General features: G+C 29.7%; 1 protein-coding gene across 6 annotated transcripts in view; it reads left to right on the top strand.

The window, feature by feature from the left end:
• Positions 1–15,813, top strand: part of LOC122500119 (fasciclin-1) — a 106,936-nt gene that overhangs the window by 78,550 nt on the left and 12,573 nt on the right. For 3 of the 6 annotated variants that reach the window (XM_043608868.1, XM_043608869.1, XM_043608864.1), the window contains exons 6-10: positions 1,633–1,810; positions 2,095–2,255; positions 10,470–10,478; positions 14,210–14,215; positions 15,233–15,475. In XM_043608868.1, the coding sequence (XP_043464803.1) occupies positions 1,633–1,810; positions 2,095–2,255; positions 10,470–10,478; positions 14,210–14,215; positions 15,233–15,475 (597 nt within the window). The remainder of the gene's footprint in view (positions 1–1,632; positions 1,811–2,094; positions 2,256–10,469; positions 10,479–14,209; positions 14,216–15,232; positions 15,476–15,813) is intronic. The other 3 variants (XM_043608866.1, XM_043608865.1, XM_043608867.1) reach the window with 3 other exon arrangements.

The following is a 15,813-nucleotide window of genomic DNA, read 5'->3' as shown; positions in this document are numbered from 1 at the left end:
TCCTCCAAAAATGGCATAATTCTTGACAATTTTATTAAAAAATTTTTTTTATTCGTCGAAAAAAATTTTAAAAATAATTACATTTTTCGAGGAATTTATTTAAAAATGTATTAAAAATAATTGACAGCCTATGAAAAATTTTATTAAAATTTTTGTAAATAATTAAATTTTGTTCAGTAATTTACGAAAATAAAAAAATATAATTGAATTATTTAGAATAATTTATTTTAAATTGTATTAAAAATATAATTAATTTACATGTCTTTACTAAAAGTAATTAAATTCTTCCAATGAATTTTATTATAATTTTTTGAAATAATAGAAGTTTTTTGAATCGTTTTATGTAAATTTAAAAGAAGAATTCAATTATATAAAATAATTTATTTAAAATTGTATTAAAAATAATTGAATTCTTCCAACGAATTTTTTTAAATAATTGAATTCATGTGAAAAATGTTATTACCTGTAAAAATAATTGAATTCTTGGAAAGGATTTTATTAAAATTTTGTAAGTCTTCGACTCGGAGTGATTGATATCTTCATGTTTTATATAATAATATTCTTATAAGTTGTTGAATTTCATGAAGATTTGAATTTGAATGTGTTGAAGAATTGTAATTCCTATGGAATAATAATAATGATTAAATATTTATTTAAAAAAAAATTTATTGGTGTTTTGAAATAATTTTACAATTAAAAAAGTTCGTAATTAAATGTATAACATAACAGTTTTTTGAGTAACTAATCATTTTTAGAGTGAATCAGAATATTCTTTAGGGTCAGGGAAAAATTGCAATTGAATTGCAACAACTTATTATTATGACTCTAATCATAATAGAAATGTTAAAATAATATTAAAATATAAAACTTGCCGAATTTCCAGGGGTACTTCCATGGAATTTTTCAACTTGGGTTTTCTTGGGTTTTTTAAAACTTTTTCTTAAAACTTTCCTGGAAAATTGAAGAATTGTAAATGTTAAACGTATTACCGCTGAAAAAAACTAAAAGTAAACTTACATAAAGTCGGAAATTGTAGCAAGTCGTTAAATTTGAGATAAGATAGAGAAAATTTTGCGCTACTTTGGAATGCTGACTAAATATAGTATGAAATGCTGCAGTTTTGTAAACTCTCCCTCGCAAGAATCCCTTTAGGGTGTTTTTTCCAGCGTATTTAACTTTCGACGAAAGCGGAGGATGAAATATGTTCATCAATCAGGTACCCGCTGGTCGCTCGCGTCATACGACATAATCCTCCTCTTGTCTTTGACGTTACTGTGCGTTACTGTTGCATGTTACTCAAGCGAGGCTTTTGCAGCTATTTCATCCCCTCTGACAAAGGTACTAAAGGTACTAACATGGAAGGAAAGGGCAAGGGTTGAAGCGGCGCGTAATTAATGTGAGTAACGCTATCTTGTCGACGCGACGACGGGCTAATTAAATATTTGCTTTATACCCGGACCGACCACATCGACGTCTGGCATGGCATAGCGTTCGTTTTCTTACGACTTTACGAGCGAAAAAATCCGAGAAAATGTCTCCACTTTTTCTCTCTTATTTTATTTGATAAGTAAACCTTTAGTTATACTCACCAACTCACTCACTCAACTTTTTCTTTTCTTTTCTCTTTTCCAGCCATCGCCGAGGCCGGAGAAAATCGATGGCAGAGTGATTGATGGACACGTGATACCCCATCATGTTCTTTTCACGGGACCTACGCCTAATGACAAACCCTATAGGACTCTGGCAAACGACGATAATCTTAATGTTACCATAAGTTTTTACACTGAGCAGGATGGGAAAAGTAAAAGAGGTATTATTAGATGATTCAAACTAAAAAAACTTTCCATTTTTCTCTAGCTTCATTCATCAAAACTCTTTTAGTTTAATTGCTTCTGTATTACCATTGTACCATTCAACAGCTAAAACGAATTTTTAGTCGTCAAATTTAATACTTTTTTAAAATTACCAAATTTTTTAGTGCAAAGCTTGTTATCGCAATAATAGAATTGAAAAAACTGTGATTGAATTCTTTAGATTAGTTTTTTGTTTTTTAGTAAATGCTCTAATTTTGTGAAAAAAAAAAAATAATTTCAGTGTACGTTAAGTCCAACACCATAGTGGGAGATAAGGACCATCCAACTGGCGTAGTTCTCGCCGAGATCATAAAAGCAAACATCCCAGTTAAAAATGGAGTGGTACACCTTATTCAACGTCCACTCATTGTCGTTGATACGACAATAAAGGAATTCCTAGAGGTCAGTAAGCAAGCATATACTCATTACATCTAATCACAAAAGATAAAGTTTTACCTCAATTCTTACATCATAAAAGATGCAACGAGTGTCAAAGATGTTGATAATTTCTGTCGGACAAGTTCAAAGCAAAGAATCCATCGCAGTTGTAACGTAAAAGTATAACAAATAATTAAAAATTAAAGTTAAGGATAAAGTTAAGAATTTTTAATTAGATTTTCGAACTAACTAATTTTTTATAGTCTTGGGATTAAATTGACACTATTATATTATAAACTTGAATTGAAGAGTTGAAAAATTCTTGATTTTTTGACGAGGCCAGAATGCTGGATGTATTTGAAGGGTGAGGGACTTCACCTTTCCATCCTGACTGTCTTCCTCTCCCATCCGCAGTCTCTTGTGTCCTCTTTGACTAAACGACAACGGATGTTAGACTCGTTTAATGGAGTGGTCGCTTGTGGTTTCCACCTAACGCTTCAATCTTTTTTCCACCTCACATAGCACAATATTTCTCAGCAACTTTCCAGCTAGCTTGCATGGAGAATTTTTCAATTTTTGCATTGACAATTCTCTAAATATTAATTAAAATCAAAAAGAATCAAAAAGTATTTTCATATTTCTATTGTAAAGCTAGAAATAAAAAAATTTACCTCGAGTACCTCGAGTTTTAAAATCTCATTTCATATGAGTTAAACAGGATTTTAAATGACTGCCCGCAGATGCATTCATAATCAGTGTTGATTTTCAACGTGTAATTTTATTATGAAGCACTAAAACACGTCTCTAGAGAAGAGTCAAAAAGGGTTGGCATTGATGTTTTACTCGGTAAAAAAAGGCAATTTGCTGTTGGCTTTTCATGAATTACGTTATTAAATATTTAAAATATGATTTTGTTGCTTTACGAACAAAGCTATCAACGATATCTATCGCTCCCTTTCAAGCATCAAGTTGTGTTCGGTTTATTCTCTGTGGCATGTGTCACGTCCACGTGATGAAGCTTGTAAACCAACATTTCAAGCTCTCGAATACTAATGTCTTCTCTCTCTCTCTCTCTCTCTCTCTATCTCTCCCGCTCTGCTTTTCGACATCTTGACATTTGTTTTGTTTCTCCACCTCTTATCTAACGCATCGTCAATGAAAGAGAATTTATCTCGAAAATTGATCCAATAGTCATTTCACTTTTTAATGCCTCGAGAAAAGTCTCGCAAAAATTTTATGCGAATGTATAAAAACTCAATTCAAGTTTCACCGCAATTGTTCGGTCTCGCTTTACGGAATTTAATGCAACAATGAAACTCAACCTCGAGAGAGCCGAGGGAAACATATATTATTTGTATGGGTAGTCTAGCGCGTAACTTTGTTTTGAGATTTCTCACTCGAACTGAAATCTAACGATTTAGGTATATAAATAATTATTTAATTCTTGTTTCAATTATTCATTCCTATCGAGAGTCGATAGAGTCTAATCAAACTTTCGAACCTTGTTCGTAAATCTCGTAAAACAAATAATTTTAATTATTAAGAAACAAACTTTTCAAAATAGCAAGAGGTTAAAATTCTTTTTTAAAAGAAGCTTTGTTTAGAAAAACTTTTTTTAGCCCTCCCACCGCAGGAAAAAGTCTATTTTTTCTTTGTCACATGACCCGAAAGTATTTGTTGAAAAAATTTTACATCACTTTGAGCAAGTGTAATGCAATTACACTGTAGCTGTCTAAATGCAGTAAAGACATCTGTAATAAAATTATACTCACTAAAGTTTCCAACAGTGACTAAATTACTCTTTAGCGACGACGTTCTAAAGTCTCTTCTTAATTATTTTAATGCACACGAGCTTTATTGTCATATATAAATTTTATTTAGCGATCCTGACAATAGAGTGTCTCATCAGCCTAAAAATAAACTCTTTTCTCCATCTACATAATTTTGCCAACATACTAAAGTGTATTCTACCTTTTTTTATGATTCATTATTAGATTCATCAGTTAATGCAAAATTTCGAATAATTCTATGAGAATTATTGCTCCCAAGACTGAAAATTTTGATATTCAGTTGATTTTTTAAGAGCCTGTATGGCATAAAATTCATGCTGTAGTTTCCACTTTCCATTTTTACACAATGATTTATTTTCCATCACTTTGATAGCCAATTCCTCTTTCAATCGACGCTTTGAGTTTAACTCGTAAATCCTTCTATAAACGACTGCAATGCCAACAGAACCAAATCAAAGGGCAATTGTGAAAGTGAAAGCAAAAGCTTTTACATTTTAAACACGTCATTTGTTGAATATTACCTGTTAAGGGTAAAGTCTTGTCTTTTACTTTTCCAATTTCTTTCTTCAATTCGGTCATCAATTATTAATAGAAAAGAACAAGTTTATTAAAATAGGTTTACCTCTCGCCTCGCCTCGCCTCGCCTCGCCTCGAAAGAAGTCGATCTTTTTCCAGAATGATAAATGCTACCTTACCTATAAAAATTTTCTACGCCAGCAGAATCACAATATCAGAGAATCGAATTATTTTGATGGAAAAATACAATCAAAAATAAATTTTAAAGTTGAGGTAAACAGTACAATTTTCTATAAGGATCTAATATTAAAGATTTAGTAAAAATTTCACACTGTTGCTTCGAAATAATTATTCAGCAGTACATCTTCAATTTACAAAGTTCATCTGCTACTTTTGCTGATGAAAGGTGTGCTTTGAATAAGTCTAAGTTTTATAAGAATAAATCTTGTTAGTTATTCAAGTCAGACGAGTCAGACTGAGGGGAATATTCTTTTGAGGGAAATTTAAAAATTGGATGGATTCTTTGACTTGGAAATTTGTGTTGTGTACTACTAATGTTGCATCATATCGAGCATCATATGATAAAAAAGACATCGATTACTGAGAAGAGAAGAATAAGAAAAGAAAAGAAAAGAAAAGAAAAGTAATTCGAGTGGTAAAGCATTATCAAAACAGTCACATAACACATTCGCGTCTGACAAAACTCATCTCATTACATGTCAACATAGATGTTTTCACAAAGCCTCGACATTGGAATGTTCACGTGATCATCTCAGCAACAGGATACAGTGACCTGCGGCACGTGTCTGCCTACTGTTTGCACCCAATATCTTTCTGACAGAATCAAATCAAATTGTTTATGATTATGAGAAACTCAATTTTACAAATTTTTACTAATTCTTACTAATTCTTCATAAAAATAGCAAAAGTTTGTCTTTTGAGATTTTTAATTGCTTCTTCAACAAGTTGGAGATTTAAATATTTAACTAATTTAAGAGTGTATAAAGAAGCAACAATAGACTATACAATAGAAATTTGTCCAAAGTGTTTATTCATTATCATGTGTCAATGACCCAGTTTGAGTTTGACTCTAGTGAGTGATACAGTGAAGAAAAGTAGTAATTGACATTATTAACCCCTCGATAAAAAAAAAAACTCTTTAGTTGATTCACATTATGTATCGCGAGAATACTCGACTATGAATCACAAGGTAGAGTGAAGCATATTGTTGTTGATTCACAGTTGATTATTTTTACGTGAATTATCTAGTAATAGAATTTAGAAAAAGGCAGCAATTTTGGACAAGCAATTTTGGACAGTTTGAGAATAGAGAATAAACATTTGATTTGATACATCTATCATATACTTTACATCTGTGTTGTGCATCCTTGAAACAATACATGGTCGAAAACATCCTGCAAACGAGAAAAGACTGAAGAAAGAAATCTTATTTGAACGGTCCCTCTGGAGATAGAATTTATCAAAATGACTATCTTCCTTCTTTTCTCAGACGCAGGATCTTGGCCAGACTCGTACTAATCACTTAATTTCAGGTCCTCTCCGCGTTTACACTCTCAAGTGTAATACGGAGCGAGGAAGCACTTGAGACAAACAGACAACAATAAGAAAGACAACAAAGACAGATATTTGGTGTCTAGGAGAGCACAAATCGTGTTCTGCCGTTTCTGCACCGCCTCTTGTGTCTCACTGCAGATCTTTGCCTCTGACCCGCAAATCCCTCTTGACTCTCTTTTCGATTTGCTCCTTCGACTGTGCTCTTTTTTTCCGTTTTTAACTTCAGTACATATCATACTCTTAAAAGTTACATTTTTTCTATTTCAATCACAAAAACAAAAGGAAGAAGTTGAATTTTTCGAATTAGGAACATTTTCTTTTCATTTAGTATATATTTTTAATAGCGACAAATTCATTTCTTTCCAGGTTCAAAATTAAATACTCCACTTGTTAGTCTTAAGAGTTTCTTTTTTGGTTTTTAAAACGAGACAGTCTCTTACGCAAATCACACTAAATTATTACACTTGCAAATATAAAAGAGAGGGAAAAAACTGCATATTTTCATCATGTACGAATTTTACGAACCTCGCTAGTATATTTCTTTATTACTCACGTATTTGAAAAGTTGCATTTTTACAGTATTTATCAGAGAGGTACCCCAGATCCATATTGACGCGAATGTTCCTTTGTACACCTTAATGAGAGAATTTCTGTGCCAATCGCTTTTCAGGTGAAAGGAAGAAAAGTCGAAAATATCGGAAATGTTCGAAAATTAACTTACTAATTTAGGTACTTGAAAATATATGGAAATTGTAGCATAAAAAATTATATTGTCAGAATATTTAAAAAGGGGAAATTTCCTAATAATGCTCATCCATTATAGAGAAGTCTTTGGGGCCCCTTTTAAACTTTTAGAGAACCCTTGCAGAATAAGGAAAACTCTCTCTTGGGATGCTCTTGGGATGACATTGGAAAAATGGTACTTACCTTTTAAAAAGTTTAAATGCCTTTAATGACCGTCCTGCCGATACTTGCGTCAAGCTCTTTAGAAAATTTCCGTGAGGTGTTTTTTAAATTAATACAATCTGTATATGGGGCAAATAATTTAGCTAATGACTATAAACGTTTTATTACTAAATTTAATTTTTCGACAGCTACTTTTTAATAAAATTAATTATTCAGTAGGTTAAAAACTAATTAATTACGTTCCCAAAAGATTTGCATGTCACTCTTAAAAAATTCGGAGAATATTGCCAAATTCTTTTTACTCGGGAAAAAATTAGGAAATTAGCAATTTGCCTGAGGAAAATTGAAAAATTCCTTGCCGATTTGATCGGATTACAAAGGATTGTTGGAATTTGGAATCAGGGATGCGTTTTCGCTTTCGCGTTCACATAGTTTGTCAGATTTGGTTCCTCTGCTATTTCACAATGCGAAGCATTCGATTTGCATGAATCTCGACATCCTCTCCTGAGTTTCAATCGGTCTCTGTGTGAAATCGAGTTTAGGGTCGATTTTAGAAGGATTTCAACAGTGTGCGAATGCGTCATTCTCAATTCTATCTTCCTTTTTTTGAAAATCGAAGAAAAGAGAGAGAGAGAGAGAGAAAGCGAATATATGTATATTGTATGTATACAGAAAACGTCCCAACGCTGGGAATAGAACGGATGAGTAAGCGGAGACTTCCAAGTGGAAAAAAACTACAACGTGAATTTGCAAAAGTTGAATTGCCTTGTATAATATCCAATTAATGTCACAACATTTTCGCAGAGAACTTGCCTTCTTGAATCTATTTCAAGTTTCCTCTTTATATGTACACTTGACTCACCTGTTATGGATGAAAAGTTTTGTATTTTCGAATAATTTATTTATTTTCCTTCTATAATACTTGTTTTCATCATCGTCAAATTAGTTTTAATTTTAGTTTTTAATTCTGGAATGTTTCATTTTTGAAACTACCCGCATCTGCCGGGCAATATAATTTCGTATACAATATTAAATTAAATTGATGGAATTAAAGGCATTTGAAGCATGTAGAAACTGATATTAGACATTTGAGTGATCTCCACTGCATGCATGACCACAAAATAATTTACCGTATGCAAATCTGCGTGGGCGCTCTGTTTTGAAGCGAATCGCTGTGCCGGAAACTCCGTAATGAAACCACCGTTTGCACTCCGACGAAGTGAAGAAATCTTTCAGAGCCAGATTAGTGCTTGGTTTTAGCCAAAAAAGGGAAATTCGTGAACAAATTTTAATGGACTTTTAGTATATGTATTTAAAGAAGAGAGAGAGACCTTGACAAAATTTTACTCATCGTGGGAAAGTTTTTACAGTCGTAATATTAGTCGGAAAAATGAAATGTCTCTTCTTTCTCCTTTCTCGCACCTACCTATATGAAATGGATTACAGAAAGAAAAGCAGTAAAGAGCTTGAAACAAATTGCAGTTGAATTACTTTCAATTAAAAACTGCACCGCAGGTGAGCAGACGGTCTTTTAAATTTCCCGCGCGACTTTTAGAATAAGAGGTAGATTTCCTTTTAAAGGCTTTTCTTATTCGTATACGCGGTAACATCTGGCGTTATAATTAAGGCCAAACCGCATCAACTTTTATGTACATTAATGTCATTTTTAAATAGTTGAATTTAAAATTTTTCTTCTTCTTCTTCTTCTTCTTTACGTTCTGCTCCATTATAAATTAAATTTCTCTTTAATTTTCATTAATTAATAATTCAAAGTCACATAATTGCAATTGCGAATCGAATTAACTTAAAAATGATTTATTATAAATACGCTTCAATAAACAATTACACATTAAGGATTCCACAATGGCTATTGGTAAATTGTTATATTAATAAGCCCCGTTAAACCAGAGAGGAAATGAATTTGTAATTATTGACTATAGATTCCGCAATATTGTAAAACACTCATGTACAGAGCAATTCTCAATAAGATTTTATAAAAATGCATTAATTATAATAAAATATATAGTTGATAAATTTGCATTTTACAAACTTTAAATTGGCGGTGAGCATTTAAACATAAATTAAATTCATCTTGTACTGTGTGTTTAAAAACTTGCGAAACTTTAATATCTTTCAAATATATACGTCCTCTGAAGTTGTATAGAAAAAAAACTTATAATACAAATTCTCTACTTCCGAAAGTTTATGATGAACATTCACTTTTCCATTTCTTGTTTTTTAAAAAATTACAAAAAAATTTCTGAGGGAAAGTATAGATTTGCCGCATATTTTAAAAATTGGATCTCTGAATAAATATTTTCGTATTTTATTTCTCAATCGTTTGTTTATAAACAACACTTTTTGTTATAACATATTTAACAGGCAGGTACGATGAATATTCAATTAGCCTCAATTTAATAAAAATAGTAATTTTCTAAGAGAGTATTTTTTTAACTTATGAATACAAATTTGCTTCATTGTTTAAAATTTGCAAATTTATAAAAATAAAAAAGTAAATTCATCTCTTCTTTTCCTTTTATTGCATATTTTCAAATTAATTAATTTTTAATATTAATTACATTTTCTAGTTTAATATCTAACTTTATTACTGCAAAATTAATTTTAAAAATGCGTTTTCCCCATAATATATGGTATTTTATAAAGTTTCATAAAATTTAATTTAAACATCTCTGGGATGATAATCGACGTACATTATTTTTATTTATTATTCACATTTTATAAATCCTCTTACGATTGGTACATGAATTCTCTCGATATAAAAATAATCCCCCTTTGTGTAGTTACATTTTAATTTAATTATTTGTAGATATATTAACAATATTTGTAGAATATGTATTAATCCCTTGTTAATAAAATAACACATATGCGAAAATTTCAATTTGTATCGAAAAATTATTTAAAGTTTATTGGCAATGTGCATTCATTATTAAAATCTAAGCAAAGTAATTTTACAACAACAAAAAAAAAAAAAAAGAATTTTCAAAAGAGTAAAATTTCTTTGCATTTATTGTACAAATATTTTCACGTATACAATTTCAGTTATTTCTACAGCGACCCGTAGCGATTTGCAACATCATTGGAGCATCGATCATAAATACAAGAAAAAATCTTTTCATTACATATACAATTATCCAAAATACAGTAATCCTAATTTTTTGTTATAATATAAAATATTAGAAACCACTTTGAAAATTTTTTTAATATTTAAATTTGAATGATATGAATTTTGTTCATTCGAATGAATCGAATGAATCGAATCAATCGACAATCGAATTTAAAGAGTTTAATTAAAAAATTTTCTTTCTTAAATTGAGTGGTAAAATTTTCTTATCACTTGGAAAAATTCTTTAATACAAGTATACCATTTTCTGTTTTCTGTTCGCTTCTTATGTTACGGAACAACCCCCTGGTTTCCGGTTTCTCTGTGCAGTCCTTCAAGGTAATTTACCTTTTCCATTTTCTAAACTTTTCTTTTCTTTTTACATATATATGTGATAACTACCAATAATTGTAAAAAGTAAAGAAGAACAAAATTTATCTTCTATGTTTTTTTTTTGTTTTCACTAAACTATATTAACACATTTTCAACTATTTTTTTTTGTTTTCATATCCTTCCACACTATATTTTCTCACATCACTGATATTTCTATGTTTTTTTTTCTCTAACATTTTTCTATCGTTCGCCACATTCTTTCGTTCATCCTCGATATAAATATTTCTTATGTTATGTAACAATATATTTTTTTGAAAACTATTGCTTCTATGCACATTAGAGCCAAGGCACGGCACGACGTTTGGCTTTTGTGACTTGAGGATAATGAAAATAATAATATTAATAAGTCTCTTTTAAAAATAATATTTTTTGCATCTTCTGTAAATATGATTGAATCTTACATTGCTTTTATCACTTTCCTTTCTACTGTTCCAATGCTTTTTGCACTGTTTCTAATCTTTATATACTTTTCACACTTTCTCAGAAAGAAAGAAAAGAAAGAAAAGGGAAAAAAATTGTAACAGTTATGACAAATTAAAAACAGTGTGATTATTATATAAGCGGAGTGTATTAAATAATAAATTCTCGTTGGACTCTGGATACAATTAATTAGTAGGAGCAACTATTTCTTGGGTAAATTGTTTACTTCTGCGCTAATAAAAAGAGAGTTCTCTTCTCTTTGAACGCATTATTATTAAAATAGAATAAAAATTTTATTTAAAAAATAAAAATATCCAATTATTATTGGACCGCGCTCCAGAGTCCAACGATTTGCAAATACGCAAAAAAAATATTTTATAGCAATAGGTATTTTCAAAAAAAAATTTAATTGTTTTTCACTCAATCTTTTAAAATAAAGGTTTGGCAATATTATTTTTTTTTAGAAAAATAGTGTCTAAAAACCCATTTCATTGCATGTTTATTATAATGGTATAAAATTTCGACATTTGCATGGTGTTTTTGAAGATAAAGGAATTGAAAATATTACAAATTCTTTTACAACTTGTCAACTGATCAATGGATCAGAAATAGTTCTTTGAAACTAATTATATAATAAAAGAATGCTTACATAATTATTATATGGGCCTATTAGAGAAGGAATTTATATATTATTATTTGTGAATGTACAAGTAAAAATTAAAAACAAATAAAATATTTAATGAGAAAAAGAGAAACAAAACAAAGTAAATGGAAACGGGAAAGGAAGTAGGTAAAGGAGAGACTCGACTGAGGAAATGAAAAATGTCGTGTCTCCATTGAAAAATCTCAGCGGCGTGAAAGCCTTCTGCAAGTTTTCTTTGCGAATGGAGACACGGTCGAAACAAGAGTCGTAAATTTCCTCGTTGCACTAGGGACACAATATTTCACAAAGTGAGAGAAAAGAGAATATAACCTTATCCCTCTCCCTCAAATTTCTAAATCTTTGATATTTATGAGACAAATTCAATTTGCATAAATTAATTCTTCGTGTGTTTGAAAATGATTCTATGTGCGTAATTCCCCTTTGGAAATAATTTTAAGATTGTATTGATCCTTTAAAATACCTTTGGGTTTTTAATAAAGTTTCACCTAAATGTAAAAATTAGACTCAAAAGAATTATTAAAGAAATTTTAATACAATGTCGGGAAATAATTCACATATGGTTTGAATAGAAACTTTGAAATTTGCTGCAAACTTCCTGAAAAATATCATGTTGTGTGTGATCATACATCAATTTATGACATTCATAACGCATTAATATTTAAGTACTTTTGTTAGAATACGATGACCTTTATGAGCACGTTAAAATATACTTTAAGGGCATCTGCTCTCATTATACAGCCCACGATGTACATGGCTTAGGTCTCAACATATCGTAAATCTCTGACGAAATAACAAACTGCACTCTAATTCGCGAAAGCTGCATGCAGATTGCAGACGAACATGCGCCCATAATAATATCTATGTAAGCAGGAAAAAATTATTTATTCTTCAACAAATCATTTTTAAAGCAATCGTAAGCATTTTCCAAAACTGCATTTCGTGACAGAATCTTATTGTTCCAATATTTGAATCGTAAAACAAAAATATTTTCATATTTGAGAAATTATATCGATACTAGGACGTAGTACAATAATTGCCAAATATTGCTTCCTCACAAACGTAAAAAAAAAAAATAAAAAATCTCAATATGAGAGCGCAAAGTGTTGATGAAATTGAGACAGAAATTTCTTCCTCAACTTTGCGGTTTTGCATACTAGTGAATGTTGCATGTGAACATGATGAGGCACCAGTCACAATTTTCAAACATTCATGTCATTTTTTTGGAAAATTATATTTTTTAATTCACATCAAGTCGTTACATTGTAAAATTGCTTCAACACTTGAGAAATTACAAGAGAGCATAGTATAATTTTTGCAACACTAAACTGTAAAGATGGATTTTACATTCTGGAAACTGTGTGTAAAGTGTATCTTTTTATAACAACGCGTAAAGCGTACAAAGTAATTTTCAGGAATAAATTAACTTTATGCATTTATTATCACTGCTTAATGAGAGTCAGTGAAAGAAGGCTTAAAATCTTACAATTTTAATTAATAATATGCACAGTTTTTCTAATTCAAGCTTTTCGAATTCTCAATTTTAAAATTGATCCACTGTACCTACCCAAACTTACAGCAATGTTGTCAATTTTACAGCAAGTTTAGATGCTTTTTTTATTTCAAAAATAGTGCATAACTAATCATTTTTATATTTATAGCAATAAATGTAAATTTATATTTCATTTATAATTACTATTGAAATAATTTAATATAAAGAAGAAAATTACCAATAATCGTAATATATTTACATTTTTATTTACAACGAATTTACAATAATTACGAGCGAAAATCTTACTCTCTAAATTGACTAATATGTATGGGAGTAAATATTTTTATTGCTTTTGTCAAAATCTAAAAGGAATCTAAAATCCAAAAATGTTTTACAATGATCTTTTCTTGCAAATATATGAAAACATTTTTTTGTTTAAATATAAATATTTTTCAAATAATAGAAGTGATTTTTAATGCATGAATCTTTCAACACGTTGCCGTGAAATTGAAATTGAATTTGATGCTGAAAAAAAATTGGCGATAGAAATTTTCGCTGTCATTGTTGATAACGTTATGAATTCACAACTGAGATGCATTTTCACTCATCCGTGCATTCCATCATGGTCACAGTGTTACCATTCTTTACTTCAAATATTATTTTTTCCCAAAAAAAAAAAAAAAAAAAGAACTGATACATTTATTATTTATTATATCTTGACGGTGTGAAAACTTTTATATTTAAACGTGCGAAAATTGAAAAAAAAATTCAGTAAAAGTATTTCTGTTTTATTTAAAAATAAAATTATTTTTATCCACGTCTTATTGCATAATAGAATAGTTTTTTTTTAATAAAAAAAATAGATTTTTATTTATTAGAAGCGATTAGAAGTTTAGTATTAAAAAGATATAAAAATAAGTTATTATAAAAATATATAGATGATAACTAAACATATTTAATTTAAAAAATTTTTCTTTCTGTGATTCTTTATAACCTCTGTGCAATTATTGTGTATTTACTTGTCTTACTGTTTTACTCTTATTGACTCAAAATGTTATTCTGTGGTGCTTTGCATGTCTCTATTGGACTCTGCATGTCGTGTAGGGCATCGTAAGTATTTTATTAAAAGAAAAAGAAACAAACAACTTATAATATAAATACACGTTCGCGTAACGCAAAACGTTTCAGTAAACTATTCTTTTCCAAATTTTATTACGTTTGAAATACTTAAAAAAAATGTCTGTTTGTTCGATTCTGTAATGTATTGCGTTATAACATAAATAGGTATAGTAAAATAAAAAAATATATACTAAAAAGGAGCTTTCTTAACACACAGTCTTATTAACAATACAAGATTACTATTATTAATTATTTTCATTGTACAGACAATCGTTCTTTGTCTACCTTATGTGAAAAACTTATTTTTATGGGAAAATTAATTTACTTCCTGATTATTTAGAAATAATTGTTACTAGAAATTTATTAAACAATATTCTTTGAAATGTAATAATTAAACTATTTTTGAAATTGAATTTCGAAGTAAATTAATTTTGAAAATTTGTTTAATTATAAATATGAGAATTAAAAAGGGGAAAAATAATAAATACATAGTAGTGTCTCCTACATTTTCGTTTATCTTGTTATTATTCTAATTTCTTCTTTTTCGACTAACGTGTCCGACGATTAATCTATCCTGTACTCTGTATATTACTTTCCGGCTTTCTACTAGCACCTGAAGAGATTAATGAGAGAAAGAGAAGGAAAGAAAGAAGCTAACGAGTGCGAGAAATTAAAGTGACACAAATGCTAGCAGTGAGGAAGCATTTTTTAACGATTTCATTTCAACGCTGTACTTTTTTCATTTTGCAAAAGTTGTGCTTACAGCAACACTAATGAAGGGATTTTCTCTAATATTTTCTATACACTTTGTATATTTATATCAAATAGTCACAAAATTTCCAACGAGAATAGAACATCTTTATATAATAACTTATTAAATCTATTTTCGTAAATTTTTCTTTTAAAAAAATCTCTCTTCCTCTCATGGCTTCTTCGATAAATTTCCTTGTAGTATTCCAGCAGGAAGACTCGCTTCATGAATAATCTTACAATTCGTCTCTTTCTTAGGAGAAAGAAGATGGTCCAGTTTACAAGTTCTACAACACGATTATCAGGAATGGAGATAATTTCATGAACTCCATGAAGGGTCAACCAAATATTACTCTTTTCGCTCCTAGCAATGCAGCTTGGGATGTTCCGGAAGTGAAGGGAGTTCTCACAGATTCAAAACGTATTGAGGACATTCTCAATTTACATTTAGTTCGTGAGCCATTACCTTTGGATCTGATTAAACAAAAAAGTGGACGCTTGGTAAGTGAATATTTGTTAATATTTTGAGAAAATTTAATTATTATGTCTAGATTTTCTTTTATTTTTTCTATATTTATATCGAAAGTTTCAGACACAATTTTATCAGCATAGCGTTTAAAATTTAATCAATGATTTAATCTATGTTGCCGGACAGTAATGAACGGTTAAGTTGACTTTAATCACTGTTTGAATTTTAATCAGACGATTCGGTCCTTAAAAAAAAGAACTTTAACTTTATTCTAATTTATGTAGAGTCATATATATATACTGTGACGTTTTACCGTCTATATTAAAACTTTTTTTGTATCCATGGATTTCAAGAATATTTTCTGCGATTT

This window comes from Leptopilina heterotoma, unplaced genomic scaffold (assembly GCF_015476425.1).
Source record: "Leptopilina heterotoma isolate Lh14 unplaced genomic scaffold, ASM1547642v1 Lhet_182, whole genome shotgun sequence".
Lineage (NCBI taxonomy): Eukaryota > Metazoa > Arthropoda > Insecta > Hymenoptera > Figitidae > Leptopilina > Leptopilina heterotoma.
This window is presented reverse-complemented; position numbering and strand designations above follow the sequence as displayed.